Source organism: Nicotiana tomentosiformis, chromosome 6 (assembly GCF_000390325.3).
Source record: "Nicotiana tomentosiformis chromosome 6, ASM39032v3, whole genome shotgun sequence".
NCBI classification, from domain to species: Eukaryota; Viridiplantae; Streptophyta; class Magnoliopsida; order Solanales; family Solanaceae; genus Nicotiana; species Nicotiana tomentosiformis.
Window position 1 is genome coordinate 125,600,463 of NC_090817.1, and position 24,476 is coordinate 125,624,938.

The 24,476-nt window shown below is 37.3% G+C and overlaps 3 protein-coding genes across 7 annotated transcripts; 1 reads left to right on the forward strand and 2 right to left on the reverse strand.

Moving 5' to 3' along the window:
• Window positions 1–623: 623 nt before the first annotated feature.
• LOC104108875 (protein STRUBBELIG-RECEPTOR FAMILY 5) lies at window positions 624–8,432 on the forward strand. Of its 3 annotated transcripts, XM_070177777.1 has the most exons (16): window positions 629–1,205; window positions 1,334–1,469; window positions 1,729–1,800; window positions 1,914–1,979; window positions 2,401–2,472; window positions 2,553–2,624; window positions 2,999–3,070; window positions 3,139–3,204; window positions 3,651–3,716; window positions 3,795–4,102; window positions 4,372–4,679; window positions 6,117–6,388; window positions 6,826–6,946; window positions 7,259–7,395; window positions 7,478–7,634; window positions 7,751–8,432. In XM_070177777.1, exons 1-16 carry the CDS (start codon window positions 1,082–1,084, stop codon window positions 7,874–7,876), a joined length of 2,175 nt encoding a protein of 724 aa, XP_070033878.1. In that variant the 5' UTR covers window positions 629–1,081; the 3' UTR covers window positions 7,877–8,432. The 3 variants fall into 3 exon arrangements, with proteins under 3 accessions (XP_033515236.1, XP_009616311.1, XP_070033878.1); XM_033659345.2 differs by lacking the exon at window positions 7,751–8,432 and having other exon boundaries at window positions 624–1,205; window positions 7,259–7,397; window positions 7,478–7,628; XM_009618016.4 differs by lacking the exon at window positions 2,401–2,472 and having other exon boundaries at window positions 628–1,205.
• On the reverse strand, window positions 6,850–11,630 carry LOC104108876 (reticulon-like protein B22). Of its 2 annotated transcripts, XR_689116.4 has the most exons (4): window positions 11,086–11,630; window positions 9,151–9,220; window positions 8,787–8,956; window positions 6,850–6,977 (listed from the first exon to the last, which is right to left on the reverse strand). XR_689116.4 is itself a non-coding variant. In XM_009618017.4 (3 exons), exons 1-3 carry the CDS (start codon window positions 11,461–11,463, stop codon window positions 8,844–8,846), a joined length of 561 nt encoding a protein of 186 aa, XP_009616312.1. In that variant the 5' UTR covers window positions 11,464–11,629; the 3' UTR covers window positions 8,550–8,843. The 2 variants fall into 2 exon arrangements, 1 of the variants encoding a protein (XP_009616312.1); XM_009618017.4 differs by lacking the exon at window positions 6,850–6,977 and having other exon boundaries at window positions 8,550–8,956; window positions 11,086–11,629.
• A 2,122-nt stretch (window positions 11,631–13,752) lies between these two features.
• LOC104108874 (uncharacterized) lies at window positions 13,753–18,284 on the reverse strand. 2 transcript variants are annotated; one of them, XM_009618013.4, is made up of 5 exons: window positions 18,049–18,284; window positions 17,135–17,814; window positions 15,467–15,871; window positions 15,052–15,248; window positions 13,753–14,157 (listed from the first exon to the last, which is right to left on the reverse strand). In XM_009618013.4, exons 2-5 carry the CDS (start codon window positions 17,565–17,567, stop codon window positions 13,912–13,914), a joined length of 1,281 nt encoding a protein of 426 aa, XP_009616308.1. In that variant the 5' UTR covers window positions 17,568–17,814; window positions 18,049–18,284; the 3' UTR covers window positions 13,753–13,911. The 2 variants fall into 2 exon arrangements, with proteins under 2 accessions (XP_009616308.1, XP_033515235.1); XM_033659344.2 differs by having other exon boundaries at window positions 13,753–14,234; window positions 18,049–18,259.
• Window positions 18,285–24,476: the final 6,192 nt, after the last annotated feature.

The following is a 24,476-nucleotide window of genomic DNA, read 5'->3' on the forward strand; positions in this document are numbered from 1 at the left end:
TTTTTATCCATATAGGAGGGTGGCATAATAATTCTGGGATAACTTATTTTCCAACCAAACGAGGGTCGTTTGGTAATTATAGATAAGCAAAAATAATCGTGGGATAAAAATTTAGTATTGCCTTATCCCTTGTTTGGTTACTAATTCTGGAATAACTTATCACGTGATTACTATTCACCCTTTGGCAAGTATAAGTTATTTCGGTACTATTTTTAATATTAGTCTAGGATTAATAACCAAATACTCCCTCCGGTCCACAATAAGTGACCAATTTAACTTTTTTATTTTAATTTAAAATAAGTGTCCATTTATATAATCAAGAATAAATTCAATTTGTTTTTCCAAAATTACACTTATGTACGTATTCCTAAAAAAATTTTTACTCCTTACATTAACTATGTTGCAATATTTAATTATGAGTAATTTAGTCATACTAACTATTTTTGTCTAGAATTTTATATTTCCTTAATGGGTGTGCCCAAGATAAATTGATCACCTATTGTGGACCGAAGGGAGTAATGACAATACAATACTAAACTTTTATCCCAAAATTATTTTTGCTTTCAAGCCTACATAAGCAAGTCCTCGTCCATTACCGGCATCCTAACCAAAACTTGGCAGTGTTATTGTTCCCTCCCCCACTCTCCCTTAAAAATTGGCGGTCGTGCTGCATTTGGGGCGAAGCAATCGCGAAATGACAGTCCAATCGAAAAGGGTGCCTAATTTCATTCTTCTTCACTTCCTTCTCCAAATTTTCAGGGTCGTTATTTGTTTGGATCATTTCCCAATCCCAATTCAGCTCCCACCGTTGTACATCACCACTCGCAACGCATTCATTCATTCATTCCAGACGCAAATTTTTTACCTGAGAAGCAATTTTCTCCTCATAATTTTGATCCTATACTTTCCCCTCGACATAATTTTGATATTATTCTTTGTCTGTTTATACTCCCTTCTTCGCCCTTCGCGCAGAGGCCTATTGGGAATTGATCTCAACTTGCTCTTCGCATAGGGCAACCATTTCAAATTTGTAATTCGCTGATTTTCAAATATATAAGTATATATAAGGGCCTCTATTGACATGTCAATGGATATATTTATTCTAAAAGTAAAATTACTGCTTCCCTGCACTTTCCTTTTATGGATCATCCTTACAAGCTCCTTCACTATTCCCGTGGTGCTTTCCAAAACAGACTCCCGCCAAGGTACTCCATTTGAATCTTTACAAGCTTACATAGCCTACAAAATCCAAACAATATTTTAGCTTGCATGCTATTATTAGTTACTACATTGTTAGATATATATGTTGGAAATTTAAAAATTGTCTTTACAGTTTCCGCTCTCAACAATATGTACCAATATTTGAAGCCCTCTTCCAAACTTGACGGATGGAAAAAGGATGGAGGAGACCCTTGTGGTGATGATTCTTGGCAGGGTATCAAGTGCTCCGGTTCAGACGTTACTGAAATGTACTGTTTTCCTTTTCTTCCTTTTAATTTTTGTCATTTCATTTACTATTACTGACAGTGTATAAATCTTTTATACTATCAGGACAATTTAACTGGTTATAGCAAGTTATTACTGTATGGTGTAAACGATTTATACACTGTCAGTGCACAAGTTAAATTCTTACTTATACTATAGTATGTAAGGAAAAGAAAGAATTTCCTTCCAGTTCTTTTACTAATCCACGATCTGATTGTTCCTATATTCTAACTAATGTTGCAGTGATTTATCTGGCTTGGGACTTTCTGGATCACTAGGGTTCCAGCTTGATAAGTTGGAGAAAGTCACCTACTTGTGAGGCCCAAACAACACTTGGATATTCGAAATTGGGTTTTTGTATTTGTGCTTTAATATGTCCACTGAAAGAACTGGTCCTGATAAAGATTAATTTGAATGTCATAGTGCAGTGATGTGAGCAAAAACAACCTCAAGGACAACATACCGTACCAACTTCCTCCTCGCACGCAGCACCTGTAAGTAGGCAGAGAAGCATTAAGTTTTTATACAAAACTGATTATGAAGTGTCTCCTCCGACTGCAAGTTATGATCACCTCCTTTGGCTGTCTTATTAGTACGATTATTTATTACTCCCTCTGTCCCAATTTATGTGAGGATGTTTGAGTGGGCACTGAAGTTAAAGACAGAAGAAAGATTTTTGAACTTTTGGTCTAAAACAAGCCATAGACATTTCTGTGACTATAAATCATCTCATTAAGGTAATATGGGAAGTGTAATTTAAATTGTTAGTGTCATTCTCTTTTGGACAGACTAAAAAGAAAAGTGTCGCATAAACTGGGACAAATGGAGGGCTAGTTAGCGTTAACCCTTGTTCAAAAGGTTTTCCTCTGCTCATATTGCGCCCTACCAGTCCCTCATTGGGTTCTTGTTCTGCAGTGATCTTTCTGGAAATCAATTCAGTGGAACTGTGCCTTATTCAATTTCTCAGATGGCTGATCTTAAATTTCTGTAATGGTTTTTCTCTTATTCTTTATTTTTTAGACTTTGGGCTTCATATCAGGTGTCAATATGCTCTTTTTGTTGTGCAGGAATCTTAATCATAATAAGATAAGTGGATCACTGAGTGATATGTTTGGACAACTTACTAAACTCACTGAGATGTAAGTATTGCAAATTTAGCAGCCAGTTTTTCTGTTTTCTGTTTGTTTTTATAAGGTCTTGCCTTCTGCAAATAAATTCATGAACAGCTGCAAGAAGAGATTAGATTCGAACTACGGAGTGAACGGTGCTGATAGTAGTAAAGTTGATTTATCTTAGTTTTTTCCTAGAATATATTTAAGTTAAAATTATCCCATTAGCCTAGTCCGCCTGCTTCATAAACATCGTCAAGTAAGATAACAATGCTTTTACATCCCCCTCTTCTCTGTCTGTACATTCTTGTATATCAACATGCATACATATATCCATAAACATTGTAGTGTGTCTAGTAATATACTTGCCTACCATATCAACTAACTGATGCAAATTCATCCAGGGATCTGTCCTTCAATTCATTATCAGGCAGTTTGCCTCAGAGTTTTAAATCCCTCTCAAGCCTCAGCAAATTGTAAGCTAATGCTTTATTTTTGGGATCAAAATCTTCATTGCAGCTAAACATATTTACTCTGCAAGCAGGCACATGCAGAATAATCAGTTTACTGGATCAATAAATGTTCTTGCCGATCTTCCACTTGATGATTTGTAAGTTGTGCCATTAGTAAATTTACGATTCTAAATCATGGTTCTTGCAATTCCAGTAGTGTAGTAAGTTTTCCCTGTATTATATCGAGTTCCATTAATTATTACGACAGCTACGACAAGGTATTGAGTCATAGGGGTACTGTACCAAAAGGAGCAATCACATATGATTGACTGATACATTGAAAAGCTTGATGACATGGAATTAAGTAAGACATGAATTAAACAAATAATAACCAAATAGCTTTCACAATTAGACTTGCACTTGAACCTTTATAACACACTGATTCATTACTAAGCCAAATTTGTATGTACTTTTTCCCATTATGCCTTAAAAGCTGGGTTAGATTTATGTTCATGACTCTAAAAGAAACTATCACAAAGTACGTACTGAAGTGTGCTCAACATTCGAAGAGGCTAAGGCTGTATATTCAACAAAATGTTGGCAGGAATGTAGCAAACAACCAATTTACAGGCTGGATTCCTGATGAGCTGAAAGACATAAAGAAATTAGAGTGAGTGCTGGCTGAACTATTTGTTAACCAGTTTCTTCTTTAATGCACTGATATTTGCTTTTTTTTTTTTTTTTTAAGGACTGGAGGGAATTCTTGGTCTTCTGGAGCAGCTCCTCCTCCGCCTCCTGGGCAGAAAAGTAAACCTCACACCAGGCGGTCAGGAAAGGAACCTAAGTCTGGCCTGGGCATAGCAGCCATTATTGGGATAATACTGGGTGTTCTGTTGCTACTTATTCTTATAATTGTTCTATTTTCGAAAAAAAGATCATCACCTTCATCCCATTTTCTTGAAGAAGATAGGTTTAGCCAGCGTCAACGTTTCACTCCTCTTTCATCTCAGGAGTTATCTAGTGACACACGTGGCAACATGCGTGAGGACTTCAGAGGTAATTTTACTTTTGGCTTGCCAATCCCCCTTGTATAAAAAGAGAGACATGGAGGAGGAAAGGAAAGAGGAAATAATTTTTTTATTTGATTTAACCATCCCCTCCCCATCCCTCTTCCCAGGGGCCAATAGAGATTTATGCCCACTTTCCCTCCTTGATGCGAACTCGAAACCTCTTGGTTGAAAGTGGAGCGCTCTCACCACTAGAGCAACCTCTCTTGTTGGTCCACGTGTATTATTTTCTGCTTCTGACAGAAATTATCTCCTCAGATTCTTCATCCGCTACAGAAAAACATTTGCAAACCTCTTCTTCGATGGTTCTTAAGCGTCTTACTTCAGAGCGACGCAAGTCTTTTAATGAGAAGGAGTTGACACATCCTCCAACTTCAAATCATCTTAAGTCGTTCAATGATAAAGAGTTTGCAAATCCTTTGAGTGTGAAAAGAAGCAGTTCAGTGAACTTAGCCTACTATCCGTTAGCTGATTTGCAGAATGCAACTGGTAACTTTGCAAGTTCTCGCCTTCTTGGTGAGGGATCAATTGGTCGAGTATACAGGGCAAAATATCCAGATGGCAGGGTAAGCTTGACCTGATTTACAATACTGCTTAGTTTTATGGTATATTTGTTGGCAATTGGTTCATGCATTGGTCATGTATCCTCCATTATACATCATGAGAGATAGGATACATAGATTAATCAAGAGCTAATACTGTTGAGAACATGACCAATTCATGAGTAGTTGAAGATCTATAGTACTCCCTCAGTTTCAATTTAGATGATGTAGTTTAACTTTAACTTGGCACAAAGTTTAAGAAAAAAAGTTAACTTTTGAAACATGTGGTCCTAAAAACTCAAGGGGCAAAAGCTTTGTGGGGCCATGATTTTAATGAGGCTATAAAAGCTTCTCATTAAGGGTAAGATTGGTAATATAAAAAGTTTAAAGTTAAATTGTTTTCAATTATAGAAATGTGTTATTTTTTTGGACCACACTAATAAGGAAAGTGTGTCATTTAAATTGAAACGGAGGGAGTAATATTTAAGCTTTTCTCTCAGTTTTGAAGGGCTCATATTCATGAAATACATTATATCATGTACATTCTTTTTCACCCTGCTTTGACGTTGAAAATAATTGTTCTCTATGGTCATTTCAAGTGAAAATTCTGTCTCAAGGCTCCTTTTAAAAAATTGAAATCTTTATAATTCTTGAAATCCTTATGGTAGTCCTTATGGATAATCACACAAATGATCTTCTATTGCTGCATGGAAGCTATAGTAAATTGACTTACATTTATTGTGAGTGCATAATGCTTGAACCCGTTACGTTGTCCTTATCAATCATTACATAGATGATCGTGTTCTGCTACATGTTAACTGTAGTAAACTGACTTAAAATTCCTGGTTTGAGAAATAACCTTTCTGTAGCTAACATTTGACCTATTCTTTGTTTCCTCATAACACGATAGAGAGTTCTGTTTCAAAAAGAACGAATTTCTTCCAGTCCTTTAGTAGATTACTTGCATGATAAAGTTTGTCCGTGAATATGCTTAGAGGTACTGTAAGCATAATTGTTGCCCGCAGAAATTATTCTATAATGATAAATGGATGAGAGGTCACTTCCTGTCATCAAATTACTTTTTGAATTTCTTGTATCAAGCATGGGAATTTTACATACTTCCTTGATTTCTGCTTTTGGAACCTTTAAGCACTACTCCATTTAACATTGCAATTTCATTAGTTGATTTTTCTTCTTTTGTCAGCTTACTATTTCAATGTCCCTCGAGAGACAGGTTATCTAGCTTTTCTATTCCTTGCAGCAGATAATTGCAATGTGAAGGTGTAATGTAGATGTCTCATGCTTCATTTTACTTCAACCTGCAAAATACTTCTGGTTCTACTTATTGCTTGGGTACCATTTCTAGGGAGGTTCAGCTGATGTTTATATAGTCTAGAAGTATTCAATCAGATTTATACTGTATGATAATATAAGGGAGAAACCTTACTTTTGATTTATTAGGTTCTGGCGGTAAAGAAAATAGACTCCTCTTTTTTCCAAGATGGGCAGTGCACAGAATTGGCAGACATTGTTTCCAAAATTTCCAAGCTTCACCACCCAAATATTGCTGAAGTGCTTGGTTATTGTTCAGAACTGGGACAGAATATGTTGATCTATGAGTATCTTAGGAATGGTTCACTTCATGAATTCCTACATGTGTCAGATGACTTCAGCAAACCGCTTACATGGAATACAAGAGTCAGAATCGCTCTAGGTGCCGCCCGTGCTATTGAGTAAGTCAAAACTCTTCCTGTTGTTTCTCTTGCGGTTGGTGCTTTCTGTTAATGCTGGTGTTGGTAATAAGTATGATTGGCACAGATTAACTGCATGTCTTTAATGTTGACTGACAATTTGAGCTTTCCACTGTAACTGATAATCCATCAAGTACAACATGCTCTTGATTTATATGAAACACTTTCTGAACCATTCTCTTCTCATATTTCAGTTACAGTTATAACACAAGCTGGTAATTAAAGATTCTTAGTTGTGTATAAACTGACCAAAAACTGCATGATTGACTGTTCATTAAGTACATCACATCAAAATTTAGATTTAACTATTAAAACCTAAATGTGGTGTGTTAATGAACACTAACTCATATTTAGAATTAAACCCTGATAAATGTGGTTCTCCTAATTGATCCTATGACATGATTTTAATTTGTGTATAGGTACCTGCATGAGGTTTGTTCTCCATCCTGTCTCCACAGGAATATAAAAACTTCGAACATCTTGCTAGACGTTGAACTGAATCCTCGTCTCTGTGAGTGTGGCTTGGCAATGTTTCATGAGGTATGTGATAATAGACCTTTGAAACAGGAACCTGCTAACTTATAAATGTCACCACTTGAAACAGGAATAGGATAAAGTTCTTTCTTAAAAGAAAAGAAGAAAAGTGGGTCATGTTACTTTTTAAATCACATGATATGTAGTCTATTGAAATGCCATACTCATGCTCTCAGTACCTAGGCTTAATCCGGATTGGTCCACATTTGCTAACTTATTATGCTTTACATATTTCACTTGGTGTTTTGGTGTCTACTAGAGAAACATCATGCTTAAATAATGTTATTTAGCTTTTTCCTTGTACTTTTGTAATTTCAGTGTTCAAGCAGAAACTTGGATGCTGGATACACTGCTCCAGAATGCACAAAACCTTCTGCTTATACTTTGAAGAGTGATGTTTATAGCTTCGGAGTTGTCATGTTGGAATTGCTGACAGGGCGAAAGCCTTCTGACAGGTGCATGGTATCCTTTGCATGTGTTAGCTTTATGGTTATCCATCAAAACATTTATCTAACGTATTCCAGATCGATGTTCCAGTTCAAAGCCAAGATTAGAGCAGTATCTGGTCCGATGGGCATCGCCCCAACTACATGATCTAGATGCCTTGGAAAAAATGGCTGATCCTGCTCTGCATGGACTTTATCCTCCTAAATCCCTCTCTCGATTTGCCGATGTGACTGCTTTGTGCGTGCAGGTTAGTTTCTTTAATTGAGAGAGTTCAACCTAGTATCTTTCTAGTTAGTTATAACCAATATATAGCCCCCCCAAAAAAAAAGATTTTGACTAACTTGTGATGACTGATGTTTTCAGTCGGAGCCAGAATTCCGACCACACATGTCTGAGGTGGTGCAGGCACTAGTCCGTTTAGTGCAAAGATCGAGCTTGAGCCAGAGAGAGGATCTAAGTTCATCTCGGCGGATAGATGATGACTACTGATACTGAGAAAACCAGTTCTCGGCCAAAAGTGAAGGAGCCACACTTCCTTACCAAGTGGGGAAGAGGATAAGTGTACTTATGTTTCTTTAAGTTACAAGGATGAGGCAAACCAGGGACACTCTCTAGAATAGGGACCAATCCCCCCGAACCCCTCCATAAAAAAATTCCCAATCTATTCAGACATACAAAAAAGTGACAACATTTTTTTCTTATATCGTCTCCTCCTTTACGAAAATATAGTGTTAAGAGCGTAGTGGATTTACCCATCAAAGGACCGAAGACTCTTGTACGTGGGGTGCGTACTTTGAGTATCCAAACCGCTTTACAGTATACTATTCTTGATCTCGTATGATTCTTTTGAAGTTTAGTTCAATGATCGGTTTGTCATGGCACATCCCTTCAATAGCAGAGTCTCTCATCTTGAATTGCCATGCATGTAACTGTGGCTAACTTAATACGCCCTCTGCGTCATGTTATATTGCGGGTTCGCAGTACAAGGGGCAAACTACTTAATTTTCTGTGTAAATTCAGACCTAGAATCTTCAATCTTTTTCAACTGCTTTTTGTGGTGATGCAAGAGGGGAAATTCTATAATTTTCTGCTTCAAATGTGAAAGAAAATTTAAGGAGAAGGAACCAAATGCTCTTTCGTGAAATCTCTTCAAAGAATCTCGTTGGAGCAATCAATTCTTAAGAATGGATTTGTCTTGTTCAGAATTGTAGGAACAACATAAGAATGCAGCAGAATGCACATGTTAAATACAAACAATTTTCATCAATGTCCTTGGTGAATTTACAGAAGCTCTCTTGTTGCTTCACCATCAAGCATAATCTAAGTAAAAGCTAAATATTTGCAAATTAAAAAGCATTGTTATCAGCGAGTCAACAACCAGCTTAAATATCCTTGTTACCTGTGAGAAAATCACAAAGCTACACAGAGAATTCACACTTTGCAAAAATACACCCAACTAGTCGCCCTGAACTGTGTTTGTGCTGTCCCTTCTCCTTGGATAACCCGACAAACATGTACTGATCAGTTGTGAATTCCTGGCAAGCATGTAAACGCATAGAAAGCAGAGTCCTGCATAAGAAGTAATATAATAGTACCAAATTAGAACAAATTAATGATATTTTCAACGTTAGATCATGGAAAAGAGAAGTACCCACTGGCCACTCTCCCTACTGCAACTCGCCATTAATCACACAAGTTTTTCACATATTTTGAAGGAAAATGTATATTAGAAGTAGAGGAAATAGGAGAAGAATTGACTTTACCGGCATAGGCAATGGTAACACCTGCCGCTATCCTTCCCAAAACTGATAGCACATAAAGAATAACCACAACCTGGAAAGGTATATATGTAGGATAGTTATAAACGTTACACGAATCCATTTTTCAGTTACTTCAAATTCCTGTTTGAGTTTCTACATTAATTATATCTAGCCTTCTAGCCTTCTGCCGGATTCAACTGAACTCATAACTTTCGATACATATTATAAACTTATGTATAAAAATCCACTAAAATTATTAACAAATACTCATTTTGTTTCAATTTACATGACACATTTACTTATTAGTCCATTCCAAAAAGAATGACATATTTTTATAATTAGAAATAATTCAACTTTAAACTCTTCATTTTACACATTTTAACCTTAGAGCCTGTTTGGAAAACCGCCTTGAAATTGAATTTGGATGTAATTGGGTGTAATTACACAGTTTGGCATGTTTGTTTGGCCAAGTAATTACTTGGTCAGCAAGGAATTGGGTATAATTGGAGAGATGTAATTACACTCTTCAATTTTCAAGGGGGAGGTGAGAATTAGTGGTAATTACATTGTGTAATTACAAGGTTACTTTTTAATTTCTCCCTTTTTGTTTTTATTTTAATTTATTTTCTTTATAACTTTTATTTCCATTATTTTAATTTTTTATTTTATTTTTACTTTCTAATTTCTTTTTTAATTTTAAAATATATTTTCTTTGTACATTATTTATCTTCTTCTTTTTCTCTACATTTACTTCGTGTGATTTCATGTACTTGCTCGTATATTTTATTTCTTATTTATTTTATTTTCTTCATTTTGCGTAACTGTGTTATTATTCTAGTTTTTGAAACTACACCTCCTACTATAAGAAATAATGAGTCATTAACAAACATGGCATATAATAAGTGATGTCATTAAAGTAATATTTCGTTGTTGAATAATGTTATAAACTTATTATGTTTCCTAATCTTAAGTTGTATTGGAACTTATTTTTTTTATTATACTGGAATTTGACATACGTTAAAGTATTTTTTTTGTGGGATTTTGAAATTGTGTTATATTTATAGTTCCAATTTATTTGTTTTAATAATATTAGCTTGTTATTTCACACATTGCATGTTGTTCATTTTTTAGTTAGAATTGATAGATTAATTTTATCAAACATTTGCATAATGTTATGACATTATATTTATAAATATTAATTTATTTTATCAAACATGCATTCCATGATGTTCTTACAAAATATATGTTTTTAGTTTTTATAATTAATTAAACTAAATATTATTAATTTGAAATATATATATATCAATTATTTTTACAATATTAGTTATAAATATATGATTACTAATTAGTGTATATCCAAGAAAACATATGCATCTTAAATACCAAATCTAATAGTATCATCTATACTTATAAAAAATCATTTATATGCATATATTTATTATATTAACTTTTAATCTAAGTGTGTAAATTACATGACTTGTACAACCAAACATGCTTGTAATTGCACTGTAATTACGTTATGACAAATAAACAGGTCGTCGTAATTACTAGGTTGTGTAATTACTAGGCTGTGTAATTACTACCCTAGTAATTATACCAATTCCAATTACCATGTGGCTTTCCAAAAGAGACCCTTAATAAGAATCTTTTATAATCACACAAATGTCATGATCCTACAAAGTTTTTATCCCTTAGGTTTTAAGATCACAAGTTTCAAATTTTATTTTATTTTTAAACTTTGTGTTAAGTCACACTAAATATAGAGGAAGTATTATATAAACCTATAATTTTAGAAATACAATAGTTTAATCGCAAGAACCTAAAAGCTTAACTCCTAGAATTTAAATCCGGACTGAAGCTGGTTAAACATAACAAGTAGATGAGAAGTATAAATATATAATATCAGAAAGAAAAAAAACAAGCGAAGTAGTGTGGAACCTTAAGGAACAAGCGCTTATCATGGCCAGTAGCAGCAACACGGAGAACAGACTCAGCGGCGCCGATAGTATTAGCGAGGCAGGCGAAGACGCAGTTTGCAGTGTCCTGAGAGATCTGCCACTCTATCGGATCCACAGGAACAGAGATGTTCATCTGACGAAAAAGGAGGCCGAGAATTGCGAGGGAGCAAAGGAGTACAATGAAGACGTCAGAGACGAGAGAGACGATACTGGAATTCCGATAAGCACAGTGGTAGTAAACGAGGCTGCCGCAGATTATTAGTACGAACGGCACCGGAGCCGCCACATCCCTCTTCTTCCTAGGGTTCTCTGTCCTTTCTGTAGTAATCTCCTCGTTAGCGTTCAATTCCATTTCCATGGCGTACGCGCTTATTCTTCGTTAGCCAATACGGACGATTTATTTGAATGGGTCAAATTCCGAACGTTTCTTATTCTAATTCTTACGGTTGCGACTACTTTATTCCAAGTGTTGTATTCAAACAGAACCTTCTTCAGGAAAAAACTGCCAATATACAGATTTATACCCCTACAAAAATATACTACTCGTTTCCATAGAAAGTCGTTAAGAAATCAGGAGCCAATATGTCCGTTCCGTTTTTAACCCCCCTCTGTTTTTCTATTGCCAATACTTTTTTACCTAGGGGCACTGTTAGTTCGGCCGCTTATTTTATAAAATTTATACCATACCAATTTTTTGATTATTCTATTATGTATAACTAAAATTAAACTTTTCGAAACCGTTAGTTTTTCTTCGGTATCGGAACGGTTCGGTTAATTTTCAGTATTTTTTAAATATCATGTAAAATTCACCGGTAGAAGTAAAATGCAATAACATACTTCTTTTATAGGACTTAGCAAAACTCTCTAGATATTTTTACTGTTTAAAGGGTGATGAATTAAAAAAATGAAAGATGGCTAGAGTATAGATCCATCAACTATTCTATAACAACGTAAAAGAAACCAAGCAAAGGCAAAGAAAATATAAGTCACACGAGTGAAAAGATATTAACCAAACTGGGGCTCAAGAATAAAGCATATAGAAGATTAAATATTCAAAAAGATAAATCTAAATTATATGAAAGAAAACATATTCAATACATTGTAGTTTGCTACTCATAATCACTAGAATACTTTGTGTCTTGCTAATGAAGATACTTGAAATAACTTAGTTTAAGTAGAAGTAGCATAATAGGTTTTAAGAATTAGTTACTTTGAGTTTAATTATTTGTTGGCTTGTAACAATTTTCATAATTCCAAGGCCCAAAGAAAAATTTAATGCATTATTATTTTTAAACTTACTATATAAATATATTTTTCACATGTAAAATTTATTCAGTACGGTTTGGTATTTTTTCGGTTTATTTTTATAAATAAAAAATCTACCCTAATCATCAGTGTAGTTATAGATTTATATAAAAACATACGGTTTCTTTAAAAGAAACCTAAAAATCAGTTCGGTCCGGTACGGTTCGGTCGGTTTAGTCGGTTTACGAATATCTGTTGATACCCCTACCTATTAGTAGCATTAGTATTATTCTTGTATTTACCTATTCTGTAATTTTTTATATTACATGTTATATCCTTTGCGGCGGCTATCTTATTTGTTTTCCTCAAGTATTTCCAATATACACTCTTCACTATTGTTTTTCTCTCAAACTTGCTTTGTTTTTTCTTTGAGTTAAGGGTCTATCGGAAACATACTCTCTAGCTCATACAAGGTAGGGGGTAAGGTCTGCTTATTATCCTTCTTAGACCTCACTTGTGGAATTACCTCACTTGTGGAATTACACTGAATATTATTGTTGAATACTTGTTTTCTTTTCTCAAGATATTAAACTATTTTAGTTACTTGTTGCGGAATTATTATAATTCCATTTTTATACTCCTAAGGCTCCACGAAATGATGTTAAGAGCTTATAATTAGTAGGACTCTTTTTCATTTTCCATTTTTATTTTTTAACCGAGCTAAAAGGAAAAATGATTCTTTTAAGTTTTTTTTTTAGTTTCCATGTGATGAAACAAGTTTTGAAACGATAAAAATTAAAAAATCGTCCCACAATGACCTATATTCATAGATTATCTGATGTTTGCAGAACTGAGAGTCGTAATTGGCATAATCACAAGACTTGCAAGAAACGAACACAAGTATTGGCATTAGAAAAATTAGGAAAGCCCAAAATTGTTAGGTGACACATATTTACCCACGCGAAACCTAACCACTGCAGGTTTTGCCCAGAGATTAACGCAGCCCCTCACCCTCAGCCAACTGATCATCATATGATATATACTGCCCATGGATAGATTTGAAGATTTCCAATATGAATGTAAGCTAATAAAAACATACAAGGACTTACTAAGCATCTTGCTTCTGTAAGTTTTAGAATTTTGGCACAACAGACCAGCAAATGCCAGGTTTCTTTCCTAATTTTGGTTAAAAAGCAACAGCAAAAACTATCATCATACCTTGGGGGAGGGGCGAGGGAGCTACCATATAAAAACTTACATGCGCTTGATATTTACACCAAACTGGTGAATGCAACACAAGTGTCTTTTGTAAAGATGTTTAGCTACCCATGATTAAATTGCTTAGTTTGGTGTAAACACCAAGTGCAAGTAAGCATTTGCAGCTATGTCACTTGTATGAGGCTTATTAAACCACGTGGAATGCATTGCTTAATGTCTGTTCAACTAGAAAACCATCACTAAGCAGTTGATGAAGAATGTCCACCCTATTATACAGCCAATACAGAGGGAAAAAAGAGGACAATGGTTTCTCTAGCAATTCGAGGGTGTTCCTGATCGCCTGCTAACAAGGAAATAAGATAATAGAGGGGTCTCTCTGCAGCTTGCCGCCATTTATATCTAGCTTCTTCATTTTTTCTTCACACCAGAATAGCTGCTCCTTACTAATTCTTTCCATTCTTAGGACCCTATTCATGACTTTAACATCAATTAGACCAAGCAGCAAGTCCACATCCCCTGGCACGGTAGGCCATGATTTCTTCTTCAAGTTTTTCTTTCTCTTCCTTAGTTCCTTCAGTTTCACCTTTTTCTGCATTTGAGAGACTCGGAAGTTATTCAGAAAGAAGATCAACAAAGCAACATCCAATTGTCTCAAAGTAGCCCTTGCTAGCCAAAACAAAGTGAATGAGCAAAACTACATTATAACCAATTAGTGAAAATAGAAAATGGATATCAATTTAACGATATCAGTTCAACATTCAATAGAAAGGAATCAGAGGAAACGTAGGATTATTCCAAGGCAAACTTCTAACGCTGTAAAGAAACTATGGGTTTTTGGCCCGAGACATCCTCCTGTTTTTATTATTTAGAAATCTTTCAGAAAATAACCTTTTACTTTCATATTAATTTATGGTTCAGAAATTCTGTTAGGAGGAAAGCAAGCAAAACTTTCCCCTTGATCTCTTAATAAGAGCTGAACTAGAATGAATACCACAGAGAAGAGTCAAGAAAAGGCTTCTGAAAGAAGAAAAAAATATCACTGATGATATGGACTTTGTTCTTCCTCTTCATCACAATTTGAGAGACGTAATAACATGTCATAGGAATATCCCAGAAACTGCTGCTTCAGTTCCTTGTGCAAAAATTGTAAAGAATCCACAGGAAAGAAAGATGGGAAGAGAGAGAACTAAGTCAAGAATTTTGACTAGACAGATTCGAAGGCAAAACCTCAATTGACTGATGGTGTTACCCATCTTTTCATCTCGTGTGTAAAATGTCAGAAACAAGTTCAAAGCCTTCCCTAAATTTTAAGCAAACACACATATTTTCTATATTTCCTTTATTTTCTGGAGAATTAAAAGGAAATATCTTGAAATTCTTCTAACACAAACACTAACCATATTTCCTTATAAAATGTACAGAGACAAAGGTAAGGTACAGAGCATAGGATGGTCTAACAGAGAATATCAAACCAATGCCTCACCTTTTCAAGAGAACATTGAATCTGATGAAGGGGCGTTGACATCTGGTTCTGGCTTCCGAAAAGATTGCGGACACTGCCAGACTTCTTGTCCATCTTCACAAATAAACGAAAAGTGAGGATTGAGCTTTCAATCACTTTAAGTAGATCTGGAGCAAGAACTGGCAACGCATCATCTTCCAATTTCTGTTGATCAGAACCTAAACATGAGAGATTAGATTAGTTAGCCAGATCAAGAGGAAATCAACTTTACGAACTCCAAACATCAATGTTTAATATGCATTAACCTTCAAATACGACGCAAACTTTTGCAAAATGCATATTTTTAACAAGTCCAAGCATTTTGCACTGAAAGAAAAAATATGTCTTTCATCGAAAGGAAAATCAAATAAAAACATCTAAAGGATATCAGTACTACCTTGGACTTTAGGAACCTGAAGTAGCATTGGCAATGCTTTTCTCGTGCGAGCATAAATTTCAGGCCTCATACCAGGTTCAAAAGGTTCATTTTCAATAAACCGTTGTAACAAGACCAAGAACTGCTGAAATTGTTGAGCGCTGTGATTGTAGGAAATTGCACTCTCAGGTTGGCAAGAGATTTTCTGACTCAATTGCGTGTGTTGACAGTGAAGAACTTCCCAGGTCAAGCACAACTGAGCTACATAAGCGGTTTCAAGATCTTGATAAAGCTCAGCCACAGGCTGGTGCAAGTGCTCAGTTTCATCTTGAGATTCATCCATTTTCTTCAAGGATAGGCACCGAAAGGGGGAGACAAGCTTTTTAGATGCAGATCTTGGAGAAGAGGTAGTTGGAATATGAGAACCTGGAAAATCTTAAACTTTAATAACCTCTAAGAAATTTTGTACTCTTGAAGCTGCAAATTAGCTCTCTTTTAGAGATGTTAGTAGAGGATGAGAAAACTACAATAATTACACTTATTAAAGCGCTGTTGAAGCCAGAGTATGACCATAGACAAATGAGAATTATAATCTACATAAACTAGCATGCAAAGAAACACAAATAACAACCACGTGAGGAAACTTTCCACACAAAAGATCAACTAGAGGGAGAATTAAAATAGAAACGGAGAGTCAAGTGCTCAGTATAAACATCATTACAGTCTGGTTCTTTTAAGGCTCGCCTTTAAAGAATAACTGTCTTAGCTCTGAATGTCTTTAACATGATAATACTCTGTTGTGATTTCACAATATTAAAAAACGTTTTGTTTATTTTGTAATACTATTTAAAATAGTTGCTTCAGAACACTTTTTGAGTTAGGTTTAAGATTTAAAAAAAAAGGAAATAATCAATTTACTAGTTCTATTGAAAGGAAATGATCTATTGGAAAATTCAAGTGAACTTGTCAATTCAGTCTTCCATCGGAACAGCAAGTAGAGTATTTGGTGGGAATTGTTCATTGAGTGTTCTGTGGAAAATTGTATTTTATAAATGACCCATTCTTTTGCTGTTATGGCAATAAATAGCCACCTTGGTTTGAGTTCTAAAACACAAATATTTCAGCAAGATGGCAGCTTCACACTTGTTTTTCTCCATATCACTATCATATCTCAGTATATAAAAGTCAATGAAGGGTTATTCTAATTTCCTTCTGAAGCTTGTGCAAGTCGAAGAAGTCTATTGTTCAGCACTGTAGCTGAATCTTGGGAGGTTGAACACTGAGGAATCTATGCATGTCTTGGTCCTCTTCCCTGCTACTTAAAAGTGAGCCATCGGTACAAGACAGTAAATTCTATATAATCCATGTACTATAGAAGTTCCAAAGGAATCCATTAGAGGAATGTTCCCCAAATAAAATTGATTATTTTTGCATATCCCTACTTTTTCTCCATATTAACACCGATAATTAGCAAGATTATCCTTTCTTATTGTATTTTTCAATTGACTAGCAAGAATTGTAAATTCATAATTTAAGGAAAATATTTCTTCGATATTATCTAATATTACTCGATTATTTTACAAATTGTAAAGATGGTTCCAGTTTAACATTTGGAGCCACTAGTGCAAATCAAGGCAACCAAATTTAATTTATCAGGAAGGAAAGCAACATATAGTCTGGAACTATTACCAAATTCTCGCAGCTGCTGAGCATGCAGGCGGTCATAAAACAGCATTTGTTCCGAGTATTTATCATAGACAGCATTGAACCCAGACCAAAACTGTCGTCCTTCTGCTTCAACGTCCCTCCAATCACCAGGATTCATGTTAGTCTGTTCTTCTTCATCATCTGCTTCTTCATCTTCTGGGGCTGACTCCTCAGGAATCAATACCATAAAACTGTTTCTCCTCAGTTCCTTCAACCTCCTCTTTACCTCATTGGTGATGAAGTCATCATCATCGTCTTCTGGTTCCGCATTAGTGGTATCAACATAAGCTGATTTCCCCACATTACCATTCTCATTCATTTGCTCTCCTGGTAGTGGAACAGGCTTATCCTCTGCATCAGTCTCTGGTTCCGGTTTATGGGCCTTTCTGAACTTCTTCACTTTGAAGAAATCCATTATCAAACAAACAACTTCCTTATCAAAGTCTAGGCAATAATTATTCTTCTATTTGTCCCTTTAAATAGATATACAATTATGCGACCTCTAGTTAATCGTTCGCGGTGGCTTCCAACACAACTGTCAGAACTCAATCAGATCCATAATCTAATTTAGGCCCATTTTGAATCTGTGATCCTCAGATTCCACACCATGATTTAGCTTCCGGTGTGAAATGCCCAATAAACTCCCAACAAACATTCAGCGTCTGCACATTTTTGCAATTAGAAAAACTGAAATTAATACTTCAGACTCAAAGAATCTACTTAAAGATATAATTAGTAAATCTAAGAGCGATATTCTGAAAATGCATTCAACTTATAATTCAAATTTTGGGAGAAATCATGAAGAAAAAAAAACTTTTTTTGCTGATTTAAAGAGGGCGATAGAACTTAGAAGGAAAGATTCCAGAGGTCGAAACACATAAAGTAAGATCACTTACAGATTAAGGTGGAGTACACTCAGGAGGCTAAGCCATTCGTAAGTACAGGGGAAACCCTAGAATCGTTGTTAACGAAAAGGAATTTGAGGAGTTAAAAGGGGTTTAGGGTTCAAAAAAAAAGGCAACAAAACAATGGGTTAAGTGAGTGCGGTTTTACTGAGATACATTAGTGTGATTTAAGGAAGCAGAGTGCCAGAAATGTAGTAATGTTTCATCGATATTGTGCAGTTTGTTACACGTTACAATGCCGAGAAAAGGAAAAATATAGAAAAAAGGTGAGAGAAAGGACAAAAAGGCAAAGTATTTGATTCTCCTTTTGGACAAACCAACAGTCCAACAGTTTTTTGTACTAATGCAAAATTAATGAAGTATGATGAAGACGAAATGAAAGAGATTTAAGCAAAGAGATTACTTTCTCTCTCTTTGGTCCAATTGGTTTTATGCGATTTTGGGGGGGGGGGGGGTTCACGAGTTACGAGAGAAACAGTGTTCATGGGGTTAAGGGCTTTTCGTACAGAGAAATGAGAATATTGTCAGAATCTCTGACTCGCTTCGCTGCTTACCCAAAAAAGCCGCGAAAATAAGAAAAGTTTTGACTTCCCTTGGCTTCATTTGGGTAATCCGCCCCAAAAGTTACAAATAATGTTGGTTCAACTACCTTTTCTTCTTCTTTATTATCCAAAATCCCCTACTTAATAATGGTATTGTAAGTAGGTCGTTTGTAGAGGTAGAGTTACAATTTTAATTTTACGGGTTTTGAATTTTAGAACATGATTTCAAGTGTTAATAATTGGATTTAAATTTAATATTTATATATGTTTACTCGAAAAGTCGGATATAGTTAAATTTATAAGTAGTTCTAAGGATATGTGATATAGTTTGACATAAATCGTACGTAGAAGTGGAAATGTTTAGATTCTTGACTATAAAAACGGGATATAAATTATTGAACAAGAAGAGTGAGTATGCTGAGTAAAACAAGCTCAAGATATTTATTCTTCAATAAGAGAAGTAGTTTTTTGTTACAAGGTGTGGACATGCCCTGTGCTTACAAGAATTCCTCTTTTATAGTAGAGGGATCTTACTTTATTTATAATAATAAAAAATATATAGTGAAGAACCCTTGATGAATTGTCTCTTCATCGATTCCCGTCAAGATTCTCTCCCCTAGTGCGGTTGCAACGGCTCTTGTCTGCGAGCTCGATACTGGCTCGAGCTCGGTATTGGGTCGACCCCTCGGCCTTAGTTCGAGTTCGACATTCGGGGTAAATGTCAATGGGTCAGTGCATCTCGGACAACCTTGACGTTGTCTTGCGACTCGATTTGGTCATGGGCTCGATAATGATACCGAGTCGATTCCTGGATCGGTCTTGGAGCTCGAAGCTTGTTTGTACTATCTTCGGAACTCGTCTCGAAGTCTCACTTTGGTCGCTTACCATTCGAACTCGATCAAACGTACGAAGGCCGAAATCTATTTCAACCGTATACAGATAGTCCCCTCGTTTCTTAGGAAGAATGTGGTGAGAAGCGATATGATTTCCAACGGCTCGATCAGATTATAAGCTGACGTTTTCACTTGGCTCGATCATGATGTACGTGATAGCTGTCCCGTCGATTTAGTCTTTCAAGTTATTTAATACATGTCAGACGGTGGCCGGCCACCGCTGATACTGAACCGCCACGGTATAAACTTATAAATAACCCTTCCATTTATCATTTACAACTTTTACATCTTCAATCTTCCAAATTTTCTTACTCTTTCTGACTCTTTTTCGTCGCTTGTAGAGCCACCTTCGCTAGCGTTTGGCACCATCAACCTTTCATCTTCCTTTGCTTTTCTTTTTCTTATATCAATGGCAAAAACTTCAAAAACCGTATCTCAGAAGGAGAAAGCTTCATCTTCACGGTCGTCCGGCGACAAGGCGCCGGTGGAGCCGCCTCCCCACGAGTATGTTCCTGGCCCGTGTACTCTAAAGATCGATTTTAAGGTTGAAAATCCTTCGTCGGTTCCGGGTCGATGTGAGCATGTGTCGATGTACATGTGTTGAAAATTCCCTCTCCCGAATAGAGCATCATCACTCATGTGGGAGGGAGGGGTTAAGTGTTTATACTTACCCATTCACGTTGGGTCCCGGCGACCCAGTGATCATTGATTTTTGCAAAAGATATCAGGTCACCCTCGGTCAGATTCATCCTTCTCTATGGTGCATAGTAATCTTACTTCGCTTCTTCTCCAACAAGGTCGGGGGGCTGGATTTTACCCTAAATCACCTCATACGATTGTATCGGCCTCAAATCTTTCGAGGACTAATCAGGCTTCATCGTCGGGCAACGAAAGCTTTAATGTCGAGCATCGACGTAAACAAGGATCGGGGTTGGATGGGCCGTTATATTCGGGTGAGGACCCGTGACCTTATCCCGGAAGAGAAGATGTTGTTCCCCGAGGAATGAAATTTCGACTGTAAGTGATTTTCATAAGGCGTTGCTTTTCGTATCTTTCTCTGATTCTATCTGATATCTCCCTCCGATATACAGCTGCCCCTTGGATGCCACAAACGGTACTCGACCTCGAGGATTAGGTTCGGAAGTTAGCCTCGACTTTCTCTTATGCCGAGCGCGCTTGGCGTGATTTGGCGAAAGGTAGGTTGGAGGCCAAGAATCACGGTAAGGGTCACTTCTCATGTTTTTCAAAACGTTCTTTATGCTTCATTCGTTACTGACTTCCTTTCATGCAGGCGTAACCAAGGAGGCTGTTTTGAGGCCTTCGAGTGGTGAGGAAGGACCCAAGTCCCCGGTCTCAAAATCGGGGAAAGATAAAAAAGCGAAAAGCTGTCTCTCGGTCAAAGGACCTCAAGTCCAAAACTCGAAGGGTGAGGAGTAAGGCAATCGCTCTTTCGACGGACTCGGTCCAACGACTGAGAGAAGAAGAAGAAGAAGAAGAAGAAGAAGAAAAAGAAAAAGAAGAAGAATATGCTTTGGCTTTGGTGATCCGATCCGCAAAAGCTATCGAGGTCGCCAGACCTTCTGAGCCGATGACGGCTATACCGGTCGGGGCCGGTTCCGATAACCCGAGTCTCGATCAGAGCGTCCCGAGCGATTCGCTCGGGATCATGATAGTGAGTCATTTTCCTTCTCTTCCGACCTTTTCTGAGGAGGCGTTAAAGGAAGCTCAAGAATTGAAGACCCCCGATATGGGTGGAGGCTCTAGTGTAGAAGATCCTTTTCGGGATTGCTTTACTGGAGTTGGTGATGCCTCCGATATTAGTGATGCTTCTCTTCTCCTAGAAGAGGCCCAACGTTTTATTTCTCGGGTAATGATTTTACTACGCTTGGTTTCTTCGTTCTTTTCTAAACCTGACTTGTGTTTTTTCCCTTCTGCGTAGGCCATTAGTAAGTTTCGAGTCGACCTCAGCCAGTGTGAGGTCGAGCTTCAGAAGGTCTCGGGGAAGAGAGATTCTCTGCGGCTTCTTTGCGGCTAAAAGGATGAGGTTATAAGGGGCCTCCAAGCATATTTGGCTAAGGCTCGTAAAGAAGAGGCCGAATTAGATAAGCAGGTGAGCCTCATTCTGTTAGAGTATGACCTCACTATTTTGTTCTCGAGGCACATATTGTATGGTCCATTCTTTGAAACGGTGTAGAGTAACCTGTAGTTTGTCCAAATACCTCTGCATCCTATCTTCTCGAACTTCGAAAGTTTTGTTCACTTGGTTCACCACTAGCAAAGAGTCACATTTGACTTCAAAGACTTCTGCTCCTAAGCTCTTAGCTAGCTCGAGACCTGCAATCATGGCCTCGTACTCGGCCTCATTGTTAGTTAATCTAGTAGTTTTGATGGATTGCCTAATAATGCCACCTGTGGGAGGTTTTAATATGATGCCAAGCCCGGATCCCTTCACATTTGAAGCACCATCTGTGTAGAGGGTCAAAACCCCCGACGATGCACCTGATTTTAACAAGAGTTCCCTTTCAACTTCGGGTGCGAGGTTTGGCGCGAAATCGGCCACGAAGTCTGCTAAAATTTGGGACTTGATGGCCATTCGAGGTTGATATTCAATATCGTACTTACTGAGTTCGACAGCCCATTTGGCCAGTCATCCCGATAGTTCGAGGTTGTGCAAAATGTTTCGAAGTGGGCAAGTTGTTAAAACGCATACGGGGTGACATTGAAAGTATAGTCTTAACTTTCTAGAGGCACTTATCAATGCAAGCGCCAATTTCTCTAAGTGTGGGTATCTAGTCTCTGCCTCTCCTAAGGTCCGACTTACATAATAAACAGGAAACTGCGTACCTTGCTCTTCTCGAACTAGTACACCACTTACTGCGATTTTCGATACTACTAAGTATAAGTAAAGCTTCTCATCTGCCTTCGGAGTGTGAAGTAATGGTGGGCTCGATAGGTACTACTTTAGTTGTTCAAGTGCTTGTTGGCATTCTGGGTCCAGGTGAAATCGTTCTTCTTTTTGAGTAGAGAGAAGAATTTGTGACTTCGATTTGACAACCTTGAAATGAATCGTCCTAAGGCAGCTATCCGTCCGGTTAGCCTTTGCACTACTTTCACACTATCCACGACGGTGATGTCTTTGATGGCTTTGATTTTGTCGGGGTTGATCTCGATCCCCCGGTCCGACACCATGAACCCGAGGAACTTGCCCGATCCAACCCCAAAAGCACATTTCTCAGGGTTGAGCTTCATGTTATATTTCTTTAAAACTTTGAACATTTCCTGCAAATGAGTCAAATGGTCCTTTGCGCGCAGGGACTTAACTAGCATGTCATCAATGTAAACTTCCATCGATTTACCTATTTGTTCTTCGAACATTTTATTCACTAGGCGTTGGTATATAGCCCCTGCGATTTTTAACCCGAATGGCATTACATTATAGCAATAGGTTCCATACTTAGTGACAAATGAAATTTTTTCTTGGTCCTCTGGGTTCATGCTAATTTGATTGTACCCAGAATATGCATCAAGAAAAGTGAGGATCTCGTGGCCGGTTGTGGCATCGATCAAGCGATCGATGCTAGGTAGTGGAAAAGAATCTTTGGGGCATGCTTTGTTTAGATCTTTATAATCTATACACATTCTAAGTTTGTTCTCTTTTTTGTGGACTACAACCACATTGGCTAACCATTCGGGATATTTTACTTCCCGAATTGACCCTATTTTGAGAAGTTTAGTTACCTCATCTCTTACAAATACGTGTTTTACCTCGGATTGAGGTCTTCTTTTTTGCCTCACCGGTTTGAACCTAGGATTCAAACTTAGCTGGTGTGTTGTTATCGATGGTGGGATCGCTGTCATGTCTAAATGGGACCAAGAAAAATAATCTATGTTATTAATAAGAAATTGAATAAGTTTTTTCCTGAGTTCGGGGGTCAACCCCGTTCCCAGGTATACCTTTCTCTCGGGTAGACGTTCGATTAATATAACTTGCTCCAGTTATTCGATTGTAGACTTTATGGCATTGGAGTCGTCAGGGACGATGAGAGCTCGAGGTGTCGGAAACTCTTTCTCGTCATCTTCTATTTCCTGCTTCACCGATTCGGTCGAGACTGGTTGCTGTGGTTGCTATTTGGTTTCTCGCCTATCTTTTGTGCTCGACCTTTCAGAAGCCGATAACGTTGGTATCTGTGTTATATCTCATCGACCGCAAGCATTTCCTTCGCAGCATGTTGCTCCCCGTATACTATCTTCACGCCGTTTGACGTAGGGAGTTTCATCACTTGGTGTAGAGTCGAAGGCACTCCCCTCATATTGTAGATCCATGGTCTTCCGAGTAGGGCATTGTACCTCATATCGCCTTCGATTACGTGGCACTTGGTGTTTTGGATGGTTCCAGCCACATTTACGGGTAGAATAATTTCCCCTTTAGTTGTTTCACTGGCCATATTAAAGCCGTTTAAGACCCGAGCTGCGGGCACGACTTGATTCTGTAAACCAAGCTTCTCCACTACCCAAGATCGGATGATATTCGCAGAGCTACCCGGATCCACTAAGACACGCTTAACTTAAACTTTATTTAATAGGATAGAAATTACCAGAGCATCATTGTGAGGTTGAGAGATACCATCGGCTTCTTCAATTCCTAATGATAAAGTGCCCTCGGGTATGTAGCCTCGAGTTCATTTTTCCCCTGTGGCCGGTATCTTGCCGTATTTGAGCACGGGTCCCTATGGAGTATCGACCCCACCTATGATCATATAAATGATATGCAGAGGTTTCTCTTGTTTATCTTTTTCGCTGGCTTCCCTTTCTCTGAAGTGATTCTTGGCTCGGTCACTGAGGAACTCTCGAAGGTGGCCCTTATTAAATAGACATGCTACCTTTTATCTTAATTGTCTTCAATTCTCGGTCCTGTAGCCATGCGTACCATGATACTTGCACATCGAATTCGGGTTCCTTTGGGAAGGGTCAGTTTGCATGGGTG